Source organism: Pelodiscus sinensis, chromosome 7 (genome assembly GCF_049634645.1).
Source record: "Pelodiscus sinensis isolate JC-2024 chromosome 7, ASM4963464v1, whole genome shotgun sequence".
Taxonomy (NCBI): domain Eukaryota; kingdom Metazoa; phylum Chordata; order Testudines; family Trionychidae; genus Pelodiscus; species Pelodiscus sinensis.
Genome location: NC_134717.1, coordinates 1,478,362 through 1,500,079, shown reverse-complemented (window position 1 = coordinate 1,500,079; position 21,718 = coordinate 1,478,362). Strand labels below are relative to the sequence as shown.

At 64.1% G+C, this 21,718-nt stretch overlaps 1 protein-coding gene across 12 annotated transcripts in view; it reads right to left on the bottom strand.

The window, feature by feature from the left end:
* The window catches only part of TNS1 (tensin 1), a 241,298-nt gene that overhangs the window by 127,016 nt on the left and 92,564 nt on the right, over nucleotides 1-21,718 (bottom strand). For all 12 annotated transcript variants that reach the window (XM_075932996.1, XM_075932995.1, XM_075932997.1 and 9 more), the window contains one exon: nucleotides 1,501-1,539. In XM_075932996.1, coding sequence (XP_075789111.1) covers nucleotides 1,501-1,539 — 39 coding nt within the window. The remainder of the gene's footprint in view (nucleotides 1-1,500; nucleotides 1,540-21,718) is intronic.

The window sequence follows — 21,718 nt, the reverse complement described above, 5'->3', positions numbered from 1 at the left end:
AGCGCAGAGGCTGGGGCGGAGAGTCAGGGAAATACCCCAGGGGAGAAGCAGGGAGCGGGCTGGCTCCAGCTGGTCCGTCTTGGGCGTAAATCCCAACAAGCAGCAGCTGAGGCAACCTTCAGCCATGCCCTCCTGCCTCCACTAGGGGGCAGCACAAAGCACCAGCACAGCGCAGCACTCCTGTGCAACCCTACAATAACAAAGCACCAGCACCTCCCGCCACTCCCGTGCAATCCTACAATAACAAAGCACCAGCACAGCCCGCCACTCCCGTGCAACCCTACAATAACAAAGCACCAGCACAGCCCGCCACTCCCGTGCAACCCTACAATAACAAAGCACCAACACAGCCTGCCATTCCCATGCAACCCTACAATAACAAAGCACCAACACAGCCTGCCATTCCCATGCAACCCTACAATAACAAAGCACCAACACAGCCCGCCACTCCTGTGCAACCCTACAATAACAAAGCACCAGCACAGCCTGCCACTCCTGAGCAACCCTATAATAACAAAGCACCGGCACAGCCCGCCACTCCAGTGCAACCCTACAATAACAAAGCACCAGCACAGCCCAGCACTCCCATGCAACCCTACAATAACAAAGCACCAGCACAGCTCGCCACTCCAGTGCAACCCTACAATAACAAAGCACTGGCACAACCCGCCACTCCCATGCAACCCTACAATAACAAAGCACCGGCACAGCCCAGCACTCCCATGCAACCCTACAATAACAAAGCACCGGCACAATCCGCCACTCCCGTGCAACCCTACAATAACAAAGCACCAGCACAGCCCGCCACTCCCGTGCAACCCTACAATAACAAAGCACCAGCACCGCCTGCCACTCCAGTGCAACCCTACAACAACAAAGAGTGTGACATTTCAGCAGATGCATGCTGCCTCTTTCGGAGCAGAGCCCCGAGGGGACCTCGTGACAAGAGAGGCCAACGCCTCGTCCCTGGGGCGCGCCCAGCGCAGATGGGCCAACATGGGCTGTTTTGCGAGGCAGCTGTGTGAGCAATTCCCCGCGCCTCTCCGGCCAGCAGAGCCCTGTTGGGAAGTGTTCCTGTTTGTTGTTCTGGCGAAGAAATCCCTGCGGCTTGTCAGCATAATTGTTCCTGACTTACGTCGGGCTTTCCAGGGAAAGCAAGGGGTGAAAACAATTATCTCCCTCAATCTAAACATCGTCAGAGAAAGGGCAGCGCGCCGGAGGCACATCTGCCAGAGCCATGTCCCCGGGCGAGAGGAAACCGCCCCAGGCGGGGAAGGAAAACAGCGCGCAGCCTTTGCACCGGGCCCCACCTAGCACAGAGAGGGAAACTGAGGCACTGCAAGCTCCATGGCAGAGCCAAGAATGCGGCTCTCACCCCAGTGCTCCGACCACTGGACAGCGCTCCCTCCCCAGCTGCCAGTGCAGTTTCCCGATGTTCTTTTCTGCAGCGGCACAGAGGCCGTGAACCGCGGCCGGGAGACAAGGGCCCGGCTCACTTACCAGCTCAGCGGTGGCGGGGGGCGCACACGGGGTGGTCGCCTGCGAAGCAAACACACAAAGAGGCAGCGTTAAGAGAGTCCCAAGTCCCTGGCTGGGTCCCCCTCCGCCCCCTGCGCCCCAGGGTCTGTGGGAGCGAAAGCGGCCGCGTTCACTCGGCACGGATCTGGCTCCCGCTTTGCACAGGCTCCCGAAATCAGAGCACGGGGCTGGAGGGACGCTGCAGTCAGCCCCCTCCGTCTCAGGTCCCTAATCCCGGCAGAGGCCCCCGGGGGACTCGCACGCCCCTCTGCGGACCCCCGACCCGGCCCTTTGGTTAACCAACCCGTGCGCCGGATCCGTGGAGCTGTGACATGCAGGGGAATTCCTCCTGACCCCAGCCACTGGTGGGCCCTGAAGCATGGGGCTGGCTCCCTTCGCAACCCCACTGCAGCTCCCCCAGCATCCCAGTGACAGAGTCCAGAGCAGCCCCAGCTGTTCCTGTTCTCTGCCCGGGCCACGCAGCGCTCTGGGCTCAACCCACGCGCCCGGACCACGGCCTGGGCCTGGCAGGGAGTGGGCTGGCCCGAGGGGGCGAGTGGCGGCGCCCTGTCCGGCCGGAGAGGAATCGATTTGCCCCCGGCGGAGGGGAGCGATACGATTTCGACCCCCCCTCTGGGAGTACGGCGGGTCTCGTCGCTTTTAGCCAGTGGCTCCCAAACTTTTGTACTGGGGGGGGGCCTTTCCCACAGCCAGGCTCTGAGTCCAACCCCCCCCCGAATTAAATGCACTTTTGTATGCATTTAACACCAGGGGGCAACTGCCGCCGTGAGCCCGGGGACAAGGCGGGGGGGCGGCTTCCAGCCCTGAGCACGGCCCGGAGCACAGGGCTGCCCCCCCAGACCCCAAAGCTGCACGGAGCGCCTGACACAGCACTCCGGCGGCAATGTAAAGGGCCCCGGGGCTGCAAGTCCCCCTTTGCCCCCCCTCCCCTCCCCCCAGAATAACCTCCCAATCCCCTGCCCCGAAGCAGCAGGCACCGGCTCAGGGCTCCGCTACCCCCGCGACAGGCATGGACAGACGGACGGACAGGCGGAAGGGCAGGCCACCGGCCGCAGGTCGTTCTGGTGGCTGACGCCGGAGAGGCTGAGGGTCCCGGTCCGAGCCCATGAATGGGACCCCGGATTTTTATTGCTGGCTCTGACGCTGACCCCTCTCTGGGCTCAGACGTGTCCCTTTCTCCGCCCCTGACTCGGTTTCCCCAGCTGCAGGTTGGGTGCAACGCTAGGGGGCGTTCGGTCTGTGCGCCAGGGGAGCGGTTAGGGGTAATCCTACCGAGAGCTCGTTTGCTGCGCTACGTAACGAGTCCGTTACTGCGGGAGGCTGCCCCTTGGCCCGAGGGGCGGGGTGTGCGGAAAGCGGGCCCTCCATTCTACCCCTCGAGCCGCTGGCACACAACGGGAAGGACCCTGTGTGAAGAGAGGCCTCGACCGTCAGCAACAGCCCTACTGCTGCACTGTCCTCTAAGGGTTGCTCCCCAGAAGGTAACAGCCTACTACTGCTGCTGGCCAGGGGAGTCGCTCCTTTCGCTCAATGACAGCGGCGCCGGCCCGTGGCCCCAGGTCATTGTGCGAACTTGCGTTAAGCAGCGTGGAGGGAGCATTTCTGCAGGTACCAGCCCCAACAGCCAAGCGATTGGTCCAGGAATTATCGGAGCAAATTCCTGCCGATTTACCTGGGTCTCTGCTCCTATCCCTCCCTGTCCCAGCCCCGGTTTGCCAAAGGATGGGAGATGCCCGACCTCCGGCTGCCTGCCCTGCCGGCTCTGAGCTATCCAGCTCGCTCGACCCCTGGACCCCCGTATGTCTGGGGCCCGTCTCAACTTGGGCAGAGGAAAGCGATTTAGCAGCATCCAGCCCTGCCAGGCCTCTCGCATGGGCTCCCAAACCTCGGCCCAGCTGGACAGCAACGCTCCCGGTTCCCCGGGCGGTTTCCTTCCGTTCTGCTCCCGCCCCCGGCCTCCGTCTTCCCAGGCAGCTCAGAGACATCGTCCCGAAACTGCGCAGGGAACGACCCAGGCCCGTCCCCATCGCAGGGCCAGGCTCTCCCATGGACGCACCCACCCGAACCGTCCCTTGCCTGGGAACAAGGAGGGTGGCGGGAAAGCTTAGGGCTGGTTCTTGGTCACACGGGTGAGAATCCAACGTCCTCCCTCACTCTGCAGCCAGACGGGGTCTCTCTGGCCCTCAAGTCTGACTCCCGCCCGTGGCGTGAACGTAAGAACGGCCAGACGGGGCCAGGCCGAAGGCCCATCCAGCCCAGCGTCCTGTCTGCCCACAGTGGCCAGCGCCAGGTGCCCCAGAGGGAGGGAACCGAACAGGTACTGATCAAGCCATCTCTCTCCTGCATCCATCTCCACCCTCTGACAAACAGAGGCCAGGGACCCCATTCCTTACCCAACCTGGCTAATAGCCATTGATGGACTTAACCTCCCTGAATTTACCTAGTTCTCTTTTAAACGCTGTTATAGTCCCAGCCTTCACAACCTCCTCCAGCAAGGAGTTCCACAGGTTGACTGTGCGCTGTGTGAAGAAGAACGTCCTTTTTTTTGTTTTAAACCTGCTGCCCATTACTTTCCTGTGGTGGCCCCTAGCTCTTCTATGATGGGAACAAGTCCATCACGTTTCCTTAGTCACTTTCTCCACCCCACTCATGATTTTATAGACCTCTATCCTATCCTTCTTTCTCAAGCCGTCACGCCGGGTCCACCAGGGCGGGTCCTCCACACCGAGCGCCAGCCCCCATTCAAAAAGGTTTCCACGGAAGGAGACTCCACCGCTCGCCTTTGGAGTTCCTGTCTGGGCCCGCTCCGAGACGGCGTTCTGAAGTGCAGGCCCCAGACGTAGACCAGACTCCGGTGAAGGGCGTCAGCCCTGCGGCCGACAAGAGGGGGAACTGTCCTCCTGCAGCTGGCTCTCCCCCTGCTGTGCATCCCCCGAGCCCGGGCATGCCCCACTTGGAAACATGCCAAAGCAGCTGTTCCCAAACAATCGCTCCAAGGTGGACTCCGCTGGACCACAGGCCCATGATCTGGGGGAAGAGTCCATGCCGGGCTTATCCCTAGGGAATTACTCCAGAGTAGCTACTGCGGTAAATGTCGGAGCATAGACAAGGCCGTCAGACGTGGGCTGCCCAGCATGCCTGGCTGGTCCGACCGTTGCAACCAGAGAATCAGAGAACACTAGAACGGGAGGACCCAGCACCATCTAGACCACCCCTGCCAGCGTCTGTCCAACCTGCTCTGAAATATCTCCAGGGATGGAGACTCCACAACCTCCCTGGGCAATTTATTCCAGTGTTTCACCACCCCGACAGGAAGTTTTTCCTAACGTCCAACCTAAACCTCCCTTGCTGCAGTTTAAGCCCGTTGCTCGTTCTATCCTCAGAGGCCAAGGGGAACAATTTTTCTCCCTCCTCCTTGTGACACCCTTTTAGGTACTTGAAAACCGCTCTCGTGTCCTGCTCTTTTCCAAACTAAACAAGCCCAATTCTTTCAGCCTTCCCTCACCGCTCATGTTCTCTAGACCTTGAATTGTTGTTGAAGCTCTTCTCTGGCCCCTCTCCAATTTCTCCACCTCCTTCCGGAGATGCGGTGCCCGGGACTGGACACAACCCTCCAGCCGAGGCCTGACCAGCGCAGGGCACGACGGAAGGACGACGTCTCGTGCCTTGCTCACCACACTGGCCTCGTGTTCTCACTCGCTTCTCCACAGAACCACTCTCCGCCCCCTGCCCCCTTCCCGGTACCCCCGTGTAACAGGCATATGGCCCCCATCACACTGCCAGGGGCCCTCCTCTCGCCGGGCAGGGCCGGGCTGCGTTGGCGGAAGATTCATCCGCAGGGACAAACCTTGGCGAGGGTGTTTGCCCCCTGGAGATGCTCCCTCCCGTAGGCTGAAAGGGCCGTGGGGGGCGGGGGAGGGAATCTTGCCCTGTACCCCACCCCCACGGCTCTGCCTGCCCGCTCATCCGTTGCCAGCGATCCGCCCCAAGCACGGAACAGGGAACGTTACGTCTCCTCGCCAAGCGCCCACCCCCAACTGGGTTATTTGCTCGTCCTCCCGGACCGCCCCGCCCATCGCTCACACGCAGGCCTGCCCTTGTGCCACGCTGGGAGGCCGCTAACCCCACGCCCTTCTGACGGGCACGCCCGGCTCCCCTCTCCGGGCCTGCCCCCCGGCGGCCGTGCGTGCGTGCCTGGCTCCGGCCTGGGGCTCCGACTCGAGCGGAGGAACGCTACCATAAAAGGGCCCGTTCTGCTGCCCTCTGGGGCTGGCGCCGATCCACCGAGCGCCTGGAATGTTCTGCTTGGACCGGCGCGGGCGGCGCGTTTTGGCTCCCGGGCGAGGGCTGTTTACACAGCGTCTCGAGGCGTCTGCATGGGGGGAAACCAGCGTGGAGGGAGCTCCCTGCGGGAGACCCGGAGAGCGCCTGGCCGCTGGTTGGTCCAGGAGGACGGGGCAGCAGACCCGGCTCCTCTCCGGTGTATCGCAGGCCGGTCAGTTTCACGCCCGCCGCGTGCCTGCCAGCTGAGGGGGAGACCGAACCATTCTGGACTGAGCTGCGTCCCGGCGAAAGAGGAGCCACCTGGGTGCAGCTGACGCCCCATATCCCGCATGGCAGGGGGCACCCCCAAATGTAGCCACCCAGCGCGGGAGTCTGGGAACGGGGAGTCTCCTGCCCGCCCCAGCGCACGGTACCTGCCCAGCCCGAGGAAGGCAGGAAACCCCCCACACAGGGGACAGGCTCGGGTTCTCCCACCCTGGCCCCTCCGCAACCCTCGCGGCACCCTGGCCCACGCGCCCACCGGCGCCCCCGCAAGAGCCACGGCCCGGCCCTGGCGCAGCGCCACGGCAATCGCACCGGCTCCCCCCCCGCCCCCGGAGGCAGAGCCGAGCTGACGGAGAGCCGGCCCCACGGGGCAACGTGCCACGGAGCAGCACCCGGGGGCCGCGCTCAGCCTTGCTCCTTCCTCCTCCCCGCTCTTGTTTTTCACACGCTGCCTTTCCCTTCTATAGACTTTTCCCCTGGTCTTGGGGCAAAGGGACGAGGGGGAGGAGAAAACAGCGTCACCAGCACGGCAAAGCCATCTCTCCCGCCCAGCGTCCAGCACCTGACGGCTGGCTGGAGACGCGGGGGAAGGAACCGAGCTCAGGGCCTGCCGCTCGCAGAGGGGCAACGTTCACGGAGCGGCTGTGAGGGTGGGAGACGCCCTCCCTCCCTTCCCCGCCGGCTGGGACGAGTGGGGAAGCCTCGTTAGCCTCGAGAGAGCAGCTCACCCATGCTAGAACATCTGTCCCTTATCAGGGGCGGGGCTGAGAACCTAGGCCCCGCCCACCCTCCACCCAAGGCCCCGCCCTCCTCTTCCTGCCTCACCCCCAAAGCTGGCTGGGGTGGGGGTTGGAAAGCCAGGGTTTGGGGTAGCTGGAGCGGGCAGGGCAGTCAGCTGGGTAGGACTCGGGGCTCTTCCAGCTGGGGGGGCGCAGGTGAAAATGGGTATCAAACTGTCGGGGTGGCCTTGCATCCCCCAGAAATGTGAGTGAGTCTTGCCCACATGCTCAGGGTTTAGCTGATCGCCATATTTGGGGTCGGGAAGGAATTTTCCTCCAGGGTAGATTGGCAGAGGCCCTGGAGGTTTTTCGCCTTCCTCTGTAGCATGGGGCGCAGATCACAGCTGGAGGATTCTCTGCATCTTGGGGTCCTCAAACTATTTGAAGGCTTCAATATCTGAGATCTAGGGGAGAGGATTATTCTAAGAGGGGTGGGTGAGATTCTGTGGCCTGTACGGTGCAGGGGGTCAGACTAGATGATCAGAATGGTCCCTTCTGACCTTAAAGTCTCTGAGTCTATAAATGTGAGCAGCCCCCTGCCCAGGACATGGCGGGAGACCCAGCCCTGGCCCCAAACCGAGAGCTGGGTTTCCTGGCGGGCCAGGCTTCCAAAACACCTTCACGCGCCCTGCGTGCTTGAGATGCTTGCCGGACGGTTCCTTCGACTTCGCGCCTGCCTTTTCGCCGCGCGTTGATTTACATTTCAAGAGGAAAGTCTTTCCCAAGCCCCAAAAGACACCCCCTCCCCCCCCCCGCCCCGGCCCTTTGCTTTCCAAAATAGCAAAACATTTCAACAACTTCAAAACCTCTTTTCCAAAGCGGGGCAGTCGGCAAAACTCCCCCCCCCCCCCGACCCCCCGCCAAAAAGTTCTGTTCTGCCAAATCGTCATTTTCCAACGAAAGCCAGTTGCTCGCTACATTCCTCCCCCCCACTCCCCGCCCTCCCCACGGCGCTTGCAGACCACACTGGACGGCCACCAGCCAGGAGCGGGCCAAGAACTAGACGGCGCTTGAAGGGTGTGGCTAAAGGATGCTCTCCTTCCGCCGAAGCCAAGGATTGCGGATTTCGCGGGGGAGTTTGCAGGAGAGCTTGGGACCCAGCCGTGAGAAACTATCCGACGAACGAGGAGGAGGAGGCTGCTTCTGGAATCTTCATTAAGGCGGCAACGCTAATTGGGACAGGCGTCTGCCACGCCAGAAGTGCAGCTGCTTCTGGGGGGGAGCGCACAACTGCGGTGGCAGGTAGTTGTTGCGTGTGAACTCTCCGCACTGGGTGCCAGAGACGTGGGGCTCGTGCACCTGCCTTGCACCGGGGCGGGGAGGTGGCTCGGACATCCACAGCCCCTCCCGCGCCCCGCAGGTTCCAGAGTGAATGGAAAGTGACATTTGCCCCCCGGTCCTGCGGAGAGCTGTTCCCCCCGCAGCCAGCCGGCCCACCTTCGCGGCAGCCTACTGGAGAACACAGAAGTCGTTCTCCCTCCCCGCTCCCCGTGTTTACATTCCTTGAAATCTCCGAATCTCAGCCCAGCCCCTCGTGTTGTGCCCCGTGCAGGAATGCGGAGCGCTACTCAGCCGCGACCCGGGGCAGCGCCTGCTTCTCTGGAAATCTCTCAACGCGGCGAATACGAGACGCTCCGTCCGGAGGCGCGGCGACGTTTGGGTTTCCCAAACAGGGATACTGCCGTAAATGTGATCGGAAGCTCGAAAAAGATATAGACGCGGGGAGTTTTCCTTCCCACTTCTTTCTCCAGGGCCTTTCCCTGCACGACAGCAGATACGCCGGTAAGGGAAACCCCGCCACACGATTGGTCGCGTGGCCGTGAGCGCCGTGCCGGTTAGTTACACCATTCAGCCAATCAGGGCACAGGAGCACTGGCCCGTCACTTCCGGCGCTCGCCAACCTCCAGCGAATTGCAGCCCCGGGCCAGGATCGGCGGCGCCCGATGGGCTGAGCCAGGACAAGGCGCGGGGGGAATCGGCGACTCGTTGCAAAGGGATCGGAGAAGCTGGCGGCGATCGCAGGACGAGCTTTCCCCCCGAGTGAAACGGGGCGTCCTAGGCCGGGGCGCCCTGCGCGGCTCTGCAAGGAGGTTTAAGCTCCGGGTTGTCAGCGGCGAGCGTGCAGAGAGCCAGCCCTGCCCTCGCTGTGCCTTACTCAGCAGCCTGCTTTGGCGCGCTCTGCCTTCGGGGCTGGGACGGGACGGTTCTGGGCGCCAGGAGACGAGTCTGGGTTACATGGCAGCCCTGCGGCAGGACGTGTTGTGGTTTTATAGCCTTCCTCTGAGTGTCACGGTGACATGGCGCAGACCCAATGGGCCGGGCGCTGCAGGGACCCAGCGAGAGACAGGCCCTGCCCGGCTGGGATCAGGCCCCGTTGTGCCGGGCGCTGCACAGACCCAGTGAGAGACAGGCCCTGCCCGGCTGGGGTCAGGCCCCGTTGTGCCGGGCGCTGCACAGACCCAGTGAGAGACAGGCCCTGCCCGGCTGGGGTCAGGCCCCGTTGTGCCGGGCGCTGCACAGACACAGCCAGGGACAGGCCCTGCCCGGCTGGGATCAGGCCCCGTTGTGCCGGGCGCTGCACAGACCCAGTGAGAGACAAGCCCTGCCCGGCTGGGGTCAGGCCCCGTTGTGCCGGGCGCTGCAGGGACCCAGCGAGGGACAGGCCCTGCCCGGCTGGGGTCAGGCCCCGTTGTGCCGGGCGCTGCACAGACCCAGCGAGAGACAGGCCCTGCCCGGCTGGGATCAGGCCCCGTTGTGCCGGGCGCTGCACAGACCCAGCGAGGGACAGGCCCTGCCCGGCTGGGATCAGGCCCCGTTGTGCCGGGCGCTGCACAGACCCAGCGAGAGACAGGCCCTGCCCAGCTGGGATCAGGGTCCCGTCGTACCGGGCGCTGCCCCGACACAGACAAGCCCTGCCTTGAAGAGCTCATAGCCCAAATTGACCCAACAATGATGAGAGGAGAAACTGAGGCACACAAGGGGGGAGGGATCTTGCTGTGCTGCGACCATAGATAGTCAGCTGTAGAGCCAGGAATCACACCCCGCTCTCTTGCCTCTCGGTTCAGTGCTCCGCCCACTGGACCACACTGTGCCAGGTGCTGCCCTGGAGGGCGGCTCTCTCTGTTCGCAGGAATTTTTTCCCCTCTCTGCTTCACTTCCCCCATTTTTTCCTCTGGGTTTTTCCACCCCCGGCCCTCTCCTATTTCCACAGACCCTGTCCCGCGGAGCCCCGTGTGCTGACGTCGCAGCCAAATGCGCTAAGTGCGGCACCCAAGGGTTTGCCGGCGTGGTGGCCCTTCAGGGCTGCACCTGCCCATCCGAGCATCTCTCGAGAGGGCCGCCTCCCGCCGGCCCCAGCGTGCAGACCTCGGGGCCGGGGTTAGCCTTCCCCCGCTGGTGCAGCGCCTGGCACCTCTGCGCGGCCTGAAAGCAGCCGGCGGGGGGTCGCGTCACCTGGGGGCCACCCAGAAACAGCCCCCGTTGGCCTCGGGCGCTTCCTCGATCCGCGGAGTCAGCCCCAAACGGGGCCGCTCGTCTCTCCCGCCGGCTGCACTCGAGGAAGCCCCAACGCGAAGTCGGGGCCCGTCGATTCCGCTCCGCTGAGGACTAGGGGCTAGGTGCTTCCCGGCGGGGATGTGAACCGGCACACGCCAGCAGGAACGTTCCTGGGACCTGAACTCGGCAGGGACGCCCCCCTGTTACCTGGGCGGGAGCCGGCCCGCAGACAAGCCCGCGGAGGCGAGGGGAGCCGGGGGAGGCGCTAGCCCCCGGCTCTCGGGAGGGATCGCACGCCGCACAGCCGGCACCGGCTCGGGGTGCCCGTCCCAGCTCCCGGGCACGGCAGGGACTGCAGGGAAACAGCAAAGATTTATCCCCGCACCCCCCCTCCCTCCTTCCCCCAGCTGCGCTGCAGGAAGGCAGCGGGGCCTTTTCCAGCCAGGCCGGGCCCAGGCCGGGACGCTGGCCTGCAGCCCAGCCCGAGGCGGCCTGGCCGGGAGGGGATTGTTTAGGCCCATCTCTGACGCACGTTCCTTCCTTTTCCACCGGCTCCCACCAACACCCCTGGCTGCCGGAGCCCAGGCCGGGGGCAGGGCCGCGCCCGGAGGGAGGGAAGGGGGCTGACGCGGAGTGCCCCCCGAGATCGCTGCTCCCGAAGCCCCGAGGGGAGCCGGCGCCCACCTTTCGGCCCTGCTTTCGGCAGAGCGGGCTGAGCAGCGCGGACGCGACGCTTATTATTTCCAAGTCACGCCGCAGGGCAGAGCCGGGCTTCGGGAGCCGCGGCGAGGCAGGGCCGCTCGGAGGCCAGTCCCTCCCGCCGCTCGGCTACCGTGGGGGCGCAGAGTTTGGGATGCCCCCCGGACGGGTGCGGCAGGCTTCTCCGTGCCCACAACCGGCCAGCTGGCACAGCGAGGGGCGGTCTCGGTTCTCCCCTTTTTTCAGGTGGGGCAGGTCAGCTGTCTGCCGCCCACGCCTCCCCGGAGCATCCAGGGCCCTATGCCCCTCCTCGGCCACATGGCAGAGGCCGAGGCCAGCCGGTGCATGGGGGTTTCTCCTCTGCTCCCGACAGCCCTCCCCTCCTCCCCGGCACCTGGTGGAGACAATGCCAGCCCCTGCCCAGCGCGCCGGAGCCTTCCCGGTGTAGGGTTAACAGCCTCGCTCCAGGGGTTTCCAGCAGAACCCCATGTGATGGCACACCCTCGATGGTGACATGTGTGACATAATGGGGGTACCTTGCTGGTTGCTATGCTGGGCAGTGGGCTGTGGGTGACCCCCACTGGTGGCTGTCTGTAGCACGGCCCAGCAGGGCAGGGGGTGAGTCATTATGCAAAGGGGGCTCCAAACCTGTCCGACCAGCTACCCCCCAAGGAGAGAATCAAAGGAAGGTGGATGCTGCCCTGGCCGGGGGGCAGGGCCGGAAGAGAGTTTAGTTTCTGTCTGGGATCATGGAGGAGACAGCCTAGGGAAAGGGGCTGGAATTTAGGGGCCCAGTCTCCCCCATCTCAAGGGGGGCTGAGGCATTGTAGCCCCATTTCCTATAACCAGATGACACCTGTGCTGGGCTGTATCCTGGAGGAGCAATAAACTCCCCCTGTTCTACTGGCTGGTGGAGTCTGTCTGTGCCACTCCGGGGGTGCAGGAGACGGGAAAACCCCAACGCGTCGGCACAACACGTACCAGCACGTGCCGCGATGCCCCTCTGCACGGGTACTGCCCCGACGGGACAGTCTCTGCGAGGACGGTTACACGGGCACAAGCCGGACATCGGACATGGGAAGACGCCGAAACCGGGCAGGGGACATTGGAAGCTGCCTGGGCACCCAGTGATGGATTGAAAAGTAGCCGTCCTTCTACCAGGGCAATCGCAGAGAGAGGGAGACTGTGGAACGGGCCTTCATCTGCAAATGGGACCCAGCGTCCCTGGGCCTGAGCTAAGCCATGGACCGGCCGGCCCATTACACATCCAGCCTTCCTTACATTCAACCCCTCATTGACATGGAGAGCCAGGGCTGGCAACTCCCCACCCACTCAAGTAGCCTCGTGAGCACCGCCCCGGCGATTGACGGGTACTTCGCTTTTGCTCTCCTTTCTTTTTCAGGTCTATCTTCTGGGCCCCCCTTTTCTCCCCACTCGGCTCATCAGAGGACGTGGGTTTTACCCAGGAACGCTCACGACGCTATCGATTTGTTAGTCGCCAAGGCTACGTCGACCCCGCAGCCTTTGTCGGCGGAGACAATGCGAACGAAGCGCTCGGTGGCCTCCCTCCCGCGCGCGCGTGCGTCGTCTCTTCCGAGCGGGGTGGCGCAGTGGAGACGGGGCCGTTTTGCGCAAAAAAAAAACTTTTGTGCAAGATCCCTTATCCCTCCAAAAAGCAGGTGGCCCGGATCTTGCGCCAAAGGGGATTTTGCCCCATTTACACTGCAGTGCAGACGTAGCCTAAAGTGCCACTGGGCTCCTCGTGGCATTTTAAGCGACAGACTAATCCGGCCGCCCCGCAGAGTCTCCCGGGACTATGGGCGACGCTGTCCCAGCTCCCCAGGTGGGAGCCGGCACTCCCCTTTGCTCAGCATTACTCCGGTTCATTTCGCTTTCGGGCGGGGGCTGCGCATGGGAGATCAGCCCCTCCCAGCTGGACCGCGAGCTCAGACAGACGGACGAGCAGCCATCGGCCGCCTGCCCTCCTCCGTCAAGCCCGCGCCCCTTGGCGTCCGTCGCGTCTCCCGTTCGTCCGCGCCCTGCTCGGAGGGAGATCCGGGTCCGTCGAGGGCTCTCCCGTCCAGCCGTGAAAGGCACAGCAAGAGCCGGACGCGGCAGCCCCACAAACCCCAGCTTCCGAGCAGGGAGAGCGACCGACGCCGGGAATAGACTCGCCGGGCCGTGGCGGGTTCTCCGTCGCTCAACGGCTCCGGCATGCACAAGGCAGGGGTGTGGCTAATGTGGCAGAGATCCCAGACCGGGACGGTGAGGAGGATCAATGCACGGCGATGGGGGCCGCCACTCCGCTGTCAAGTGTCTCCTGCCCTCGCCATCATCCGAACATCCAATGAGCCGCGCACACGAGGCGGCCAATGGGGGGCACACGGCGGCCCACGACCGGGCGGGCTGCCTGCCTTGGCTCCGACCTGCCCTGGCTCCAAGTCTGGGGTCTTTCTTGCAGACGCTCCCATTGGGATTAGGTGTTTCTAGGGACCCCGGCGCCCAGGGATACAGACAAACGCTCCCGCCAACGGCTCGCGGCCGGGGTTCGGAGGAGGTATGGAGCCTGAGTGCCCGGCCTGTCTTCTGCCTCCTCCAGGCTGTGCCCGACACGGGTGCGTGAAAGCAGGACGCCTGGACGGCGCATGCCCGCTGGCCAGTAGATGCAGTGCGGCGGTAGCCACCGCAGTGGGGAGACGGGATGGGAAGGGGCAAGGACGGCCGGAGGGGCAGCCTGGGCGCTCGCAGCCGGCGCTCCATGCAGAGTCCGGCCGTGCCCGTCGCCAGGGGGTCTGCCCACGCTGCGCCATGGGGCTGGCTGGGGGGCTGGCATACGGCAGCACGTGCACCGGAGGCGGCTGGCTCTAGCAACCCCGGGTGCAAAGGGGCGGAGGTGACTGGCCAGCCCGCCTGGCACGCCAAGGAACCGCGGCCACCAGCCCACGCTGCTTCCCCGGCGTCACACCCACAGCCCCGAAAGTGGAGCAGGCGGAGCCCGGCCCCTGGGGAGCAGCGGGCGAGAGCAGACAGGCGGGGAGACTCCGGGGTGGCGCAAGGCCACGGGGGCAGCAGGAAAGGCAGACGGGCACCCAGGTCCGGCAGGAGGCAGGAGAGCGGCCCTGGCAGGGGCGGACAGGAGCTGGCACAGGAGGGGGAGGGGCAACGGGGATGCCAAGGGGCCGAGTGATGACGGGGCAAAGTAGGAAGCAGCTGTGAAGGGAAGGTCGGGGGGACTCCTGGCCGATGCCCCCTCCCTGTAAATGAAGGGGGCACGTCTCTGCTGGCGCACCTGGGCGGATACCCCCCCCTCCCACCCTGACCACGCAGAAAGCCCCTTTCCCTTCCCCCTTCCAGGAACCCCCCTCACACACCTCTGTGCATGCCGGCCCCTCGCACTTTCTGTGCATGCCGGCCCCTCGCACTTTCCGTGCATGCCGGCCCCTCGCACTTTCCGTGCGTGCCGGCCCCTCGCACTTTCCGTGCATGCCGGCCCCTCGCACTTTCTGTGCATGCTGGACCCTCGCACTTTCTGTGCATGCTGGACCCTCGCACTTTCCGTGCATGCTGGACCCTCGCACTCTTCTGTGCATGCTGGACCCTCGCACTTTCTGTGCATGCCGGCCCCTCGCACTTTCTGTGCATGCTGGACCCTCGCACTTTCTGTGCATGCCGGCCCCTCGCACTTTCCGTGCATGCTGGCCCCTTGCACTCTTCTGTGCATGCCGGCCCCTCGCACTTTCCGTGCATGCTGGACCCTCACACACTTCCGTACACGCCAGCCACTTGCACTCCTCCGTGCATGCTGGCCCCTCGCACACTTCCGGCATGCCAGCCACTCGCACTGCTCCGTGCATGCTAGTCCCTTGCACTCCTCCGTGCATGCCGGCCCCTCGCACACCTCCGTGCATGCTGGCACCTCGCACACTCCGTGCATGCTGGCCCCTCACACACTTCCGTGCACGCCAGCCACTTGCACTCCTCCGTGCATGCTGGCCCCTCGCACACTTCCGGCATGCCAGCCACTCGCACTCCTCCGTGCATGCCAGCCCCTCGCACACCTCCGTGCATGCCAGCCCCTCGCACACCTCCGTGCATGCCGGCCCCTCACACACTTCCGTGCACGCCAGCCACTTGCACTCCTCCGTGCATGCTGGCACCTTGCACACCTCTGTGCACGCCGGCCCCTCACACTGCTCCGTGCATGCCGGTCCCTCACACCACTCCATACCCCACATGCTCTGCACCAGCCACGGCCACTGGACTGGGAAGAGACCCCGTCTTCTGCTAACCAAGAACCCTCCCCCAGGTTTCTCCGCACGGCTGGTCTCATCCTGCAAACGGGAACCTGCTTGTGATGGAGCAACTGGGCAGGGGTAGGCCCGACACCCCCTGCCGGCCCCCCGCTGCACCGGGATGGGCAGCTGCCCTGGCCCACCAAGCGGTGGCCTTCGGGCATCAGAAGAGACGGAGGGGACGGCGGTTGGGGCTCCTAAACAGAGCGGCGGGGGCTGGAGCAGGCCATGGCTCAGGGAGAGGCCACCGTCACCGCGCCCAGCGCCCAGACGAGCAGCACCCCCGCCACCCTCCGGGGGCCTCCCAACACAGGCAGCTCTTGTCATGGGCTGTCGGGCCAGGCGCCCGGCTGGCCCCTGCGCTGCGCCGGCCAGCGAGCGCCTGCTGCAGCCTCCATCCTGCACGCAGGGGCGGTCGCCGCGGCTTGGCATTGGCAAAGGCGCAGAAAAGGGCAACACGAACGAGGAGGGCGCTGGACCGGCTGCCGCACGAAGAGAGATGGCAAAGACAGGGACGTTTCAGCGGCGCAAAGAGGGGAGGAGAAGACGGGGGAGGAGAAAGGGAATCAGGAAAAGTGAGGGACTTGTTCCCAGAGCATAAGAACTCGGGGTCACCCAATGAAATGAACAGGCAGCAGGTTTAAAACAAACCCAAGGAAGTATTTCTTCACGTAGCGCACAGTTAACCTGTGGAACTCCTCGCCAGGGGATGTGGTGAAGGCCAGGACTTTAAAAAGAGCTAGATAGATTCCTGGAGGTTAGGTCCATCAATGGCGATTAGTCAGGATTGGGGGGGCCGTGTCCCTGGCCTCTGTTTGTCAGAAGCCGGGAATGGACGACAGAGGAGAGGTCAATTGACGGTTCCCTGTTGTGTTCCCTCCCTCTGGGGCACCTGCCACGTTCCCCCTGGGGCAACATGGCATGCCGGCTGGGAGGCCCAGAGACACCGCCCCAGGGCGCAGAGGTGGGCTACAGCTGCAGAGGGGCGCCGGGGACGGAGAAGTGAGGGGCTGGCCTGGCCAGCGGGAGGGATCTCGCACGCACAAACCCAGCGCTGCAAGCCGGCCTTGTGCTATTTTTAAACTCAAACCTCCGGGGCTTGCCCCAGGGAGCAGTAACTAGGAACAGACTCTGCCTCCACCTCCCCCTCCCCCATCTCTCCGGAGCCAGCCCCGGCCAAGAAAGTTAATGACCACACCGGCAGCCAGGCGCTTAATGCCTGTTCTCAAGGAGGCCTGGGAGAGCGGTTTGAGTGGAATAATCCCAGCGGCTGGGAACAACGGGGGTCAGCCGGGAGGGGGCACGGGGGAGGGGCTTGCTTTGCAGCTGAACACACAAAGCCGGCCCGGGTAAAATTCACACCGGCTCCGTGCATGGCCGAGGCCCCCCCCCCCCCACTGCTGAGTGCCCCTGGGGACTACCAATGTCCCCTCTAATCTTTGCCATCCACGTGCGGAATAATTTTTCAACGTGCACCAAGATGCGGGCCCATGTGCACCACCAACAGAAACACCAACTTAGCGGGGGGCGTGCTGCTCACCGGCCGGGCAGCATGTGAATCTCCCCATGCACACGGCTCACAGGGAACTCCCCCAGGGGCCCGGGAGAGGAGAGAGACCGGCACGGCGAGGGTTACACTGAGATGGGTGGCGAGTCCGGCTGATGCTACGGATGGGGGAGCAGTGCCAGGTCTCTGGGCACCGGCTGCATGGGAGAGGCCGCGTCTGGGCACCCGCGCCAGGCTGCGCTTTGCAAGGGAAGGGGATTAGGGTCTGGCTTCCTTTGGCAGCGTGAAATCAACAAAGCCCTGCCGGGTTCCCACTGTCCAAGAGGCTGACAGCATCCCCAGATGTTGTGCTCCCCCCGCCCTGCCTGCTTCCCCCCCCCCCCCCGGGAAGGTCAAGCGGCCAGGGAGACAAAGCCACCCAGAGGAAGCGGGTCCTCCCAGCTGCTAACCCTGGGACCCGGAAGGACGGAGGCTGAGAAACCCCAGAGGAGCCAAACCGCAGAGAGAAGAACGTACGGGTGGGGGGAAAAGCCGCCCGCCGGCCTCCCGTGTGCTCCCGGCCTGGAGATCAGGGTGGGATATCCCTGTCCCCTCCCCGCCACTGCGATGTGAACCTTTTCCCCGGCCCGACTCCCCGCATGGGGAACGTATTTCCCTGCATGGCCCAGGCGCCTCTGTCAAATCCGGATCGGGCGTCATCTGCCCCAGGGACCTTCCCCCGAGGAGCAGCCGGCCCAGCCCCCCAGAGCCCTCCCCTGTTCCTCTCCGCGCTGGAACACAGCCACCCCCCCAGAGACCATGTACCCCCCCCCATCACCACGACGCAGACCCGGCGCCAAACCACTGCCACCGAACTCCCTTGCCCCCGCGGGCTGGAGCGAGCCACGGCGCGGGGAGTCATGGGAGGCTCTTACAGAGAGAGGCAGCATTGCCCAATGGGTAGAGCACAGGAGACTCATGTTCTGTTCCCACCTGCTGGGGACGTCGGGGTCCCGTGCCTCAGTTTCCCTCCCACCCTTTCTCCCTCTTGTAAGCTCTTCGGGGCAGGCGGCTCAGGCGCCTAACTCCCATCAACTGTCAATGGACGGTTGGCTCCGAAGTGCCTAAATCCCATCGGAAACGGATAGCTAGGCTCCCAACCCAGTGGGGCATTCCCACGCCGCATGCCGCGGCCCCTCCATACCGTTACCAATCTGGCTGTTCCGCCACGGTCGGCGCCCTGCCCTGTAGCGGCAGGAGAGCCTAGGACGAGACCGGGGCGTGGGGCTTTGCCAAAGGGAGTCAGGATCCTTGGATCCAGTGTGAGCCTCCTGTGACTTCCATGGGACGTCGGTGCCTAAATTCCTTGGAGACCCCGGCTCCTGGGCAATCGCTCAGCACCGGGAGCGGAAGGGCCCCGAATGGGCAGGGAGCCGGCGGAGGGTTGCACAATCCGCCCGCAGGCCAAGCGGCAGGGGACCCGCATGTTCCAAATGCCCGGGGACGGCGCTGTACTCTTCCAGGGAAACTGAGGCACTGCTGTGACGGCGGGCGCTCGGTGGGGCTGTTTCCTTGCTCCCAGCGCCGGGAACGCACTGTGGTTTGGAGGGGTGGGGCTGGCGGCAGAGCTCACAGGCCAGGACGGCCCCCACTTCCGGCTGGAAGTGCCGTGCTCAGAGGCTCCATCCTGGAGACAGAGGGACCTGTCTGGGGCTCCCCGGAGCCCACCACGCAGTCCCCCCACGCCCAGCGAGCCAGGCGACCCTGCCGACACCCCATCCCAGGCTGAGTCTATACAGGGAAGGGTTGGCAACAAAAGGGCTAACGACTTGCACAAGGGAAAACGGGTCACATCGGTTTTTCTGCCTCCCATTGTCCACGTTTCCTGGCCACCTGGCTCGCGCCCCTGTTGACGGATAGAGCAAAGCAGTGTGGGGGCTGATCCCTGCGTTCCTCGGGATTCCCTCTGCGTTCTCCCACCACCTCCTCAGCTGCTGGGAGCAGCATCATGAGTCGCTCTGGGAGCTCTCCGTGCTGAGGGACGTCAAAGCAGCATGGCCGTCTCCCTGGCCCTCCCCCTGCCACAGCCGCCTGCCTGCTGCTGTGCTCCTAGCCGGGCAGAACAGGAGTATCCCAGTGATTTGCCTAGTTTGTTCACTCAGCGGCCGGATACTTCCCAGAGCTGTGAGGGGGGGAGGGGCGCAGGCCTGCAGGGCAGCAGAGATCACAGAACACTGAGCCGAGCCATCAGGGCAGGCCTGGTGGGACACTGGCCGAAGCCAGTTCTCTGGACAAACCAACAGCAGAGCCCACCCTGGCTCTGGGAGGGGAAAAGGTTAGGGCCTCTCGCAGGGCCGGCAGTTTTTTGTCGCCCACACGGGGTGTTTTTTGGGCCGGAAGTCGCTCGGCAGTGTGAACGCTCTCCCCGGCCTGTGGACCCAAGGCAGCTTTCGGCGCCACGATGGGGACAAGGCTAAGAGCGAGCCAAGCTGGAGGCGCGTGCAACAGCAGGGAAACAATTCGCCGAGACACACCCAGTTCACACGGGCCTGGGGCCCACACCCATGAGCTGCGGGAGAAGGTGAAAAGTCAATGCCTGGCGCAATCCCATGCCCTCCCGAAAACTCTCCATTGGCTTTGCCCTCCTCCATCAACCCCCTCCAGCGCCCGCCCCTCCCTGCCAGGCTGATGACGACAACCCAAAGCAGAACCGAAAGGAAGAGGTTTCTTCTCGAGCAAGTCACCCTTTCTCCAGAACTGCTCTTTCCACACGCCCCTGGGGCACCCGGCTCGGGGAATCAGCAGCCTGGTTCGACCCAAAGCACCTCCAGGGGCGAGCGACCGCGATCCCGATTCTCCCCTGCCACCATTCTGGCTGCTAGTGCTTTGCACGGGGGGAATCGTGCCGTGCCGTGCAAGGCAGTGGACTAAACCGACAGGCCTTCTCCCAGGCGGCTGCCCGGGACTCCGCACAGCGCTCGTTAACTCTGCAGTCTCTGTCCTCTCTCAACCGCTTCCCCGGCCAGAGCAGAGCGCGAGCCCGGCGGCACACAACGGGGGAACGACGCAGCAGCACAAAGGAGGAAACCGTCAGATCGCACCCGGCGTAAGCCACACTAGTGACCAAGGGCCTACGGAAAAACCTCTCACAGGCAGGAAGACGGAAGAGAGGCCAGCAGGCGGGGCGAGTCTCCCTGTCCCAGAGCACGAGAGCCAGGGCGAGGCACCGGATGGAGAGATCCAAAAGGAAATGCTTTTTCACACCATGTGGGATTAGCCGGTGGAACTCACTGCTGCAGGAAGTCAGCAAGGCCAAGAACGTAACACGATTCAAGGAGGGACTGCACAGCCACACAGAGCGCCGACCTCGTCCGACCCGCTGTGGAAGGGCTATTAAACCGGCCGTTCCCGGGCTTGACACCACCTCCCCCTTTCAGAGAGCAGGATCAGCCCTGCTAGAGGGATAGGTTATCTCCTCTCCGCTCCTGGGTAGGGATGCAGTAGTGTAGCCGATTAACGATTAGCCGATAAGCAAAAGCGTATCGGTTAACGCTCTAGACGACACGCGTTTCCCCCCAGTGCCCCACCAGTATATTTTTCAGCAGGCTGGCCGGCAGCCTGGCTCAGTCCTGGCTCGCGCCGGGTCTGGGACCTACCCCCGCTGCGGCTCTGCATTTCAAGCGTATTAGGAGCCAGGCAGCCCGGCTCGGTGTTGGCTTGAACTGGTCCAGGGGCTCAGCCCCCACCCTCCCCACCCCCCCAGACAGGGGCTGCTGCCACCCTGCACTGCTGCTTCTGTATGCGAGGCAGCAGCCTGGGGCAACAGGCAGCCGGTCTACAAGAGGAGCTAGTTTTTAAACCAGCTCCCCTCACGGACCAGCTCCCGCCTGGCACCCGGTGCTGCTGCCTCGGATCCAGAGGAAACGGTGCGGAGTGGCCGGGGGCTCCCCAGGGTGGGGCTGGTGCGCACCGGCTGCCAGCCCCACCCCCGGGACTCTAGAAGAGTCAAGTAACTGATAACCATTCAGGAGATTACTCGACTATTCGATTCACCCCTTCCTCTAGCGCTGGTCACTGTCAGAGCAAGAGGGACGGCGAGGAAAGAGGCAGCGTGGCCCAATGGGTAGAGCACGGCAGGGCGAATGTGAGTTCTCTTCATGCCTCTGCTGGCTCGCTCTCTGGTTCCCCGCCCGCCCTTTGTCAGCGTAAGCTGCCAGCCCAGGTCCTTCGCCGGGTTTCCGGACAGCACGGTGGGGAGCTGCTCTCGGCCGGGTTTGCCAGGGCTGCCAATTCTCACAAGGGAATGAGCCCAAAGGAAACTGAGGCACGGGGAACGGTAGGTGACTGCCAGGAAAAACAGCCCCAGCGGGACAGGCAGTTCAGCAGTGAAACGGTGCCATTTGACGTTTAACCGGCCAACGATTGAAACGCGTTTTCCTCGCCCGAGTCCTGGGTTCCACATGGCCCGCGCTGGCCACCCTGCCCCGCCCCTCGGCAAAGTCGCGATTGGCTCGCTGCTAAAACTGCGCACGCTTTGTCTACGTCCGACAGGTCCGGACCGACGCGCCCCTCCCACCCGATTTCAGGTGAGAACACGGAGACGGCGACCCATCGCCCCTGCCCCTGCCCCGCTCGCTGGGGAGAACAGACCCACCGAGCCCCACCTACTCTGTGGGGAACCCCTTCCTGGGGCCAGCCGGAGCACCTAGACCGACGGCCACCCGCTGGTCCCACAGGCGAGGGGCTGGATGGACAGACCGTCCCTGTCCCGAGGGGCTGGATGGACAGACCGTCCCTGTCCCGAGGGGCTGAGGTGCTCCCAGTTCTGGCACACAGACCTCCCCCGTCCCACTGCCTCGCCCATCGGCTCTCCCCGTCTC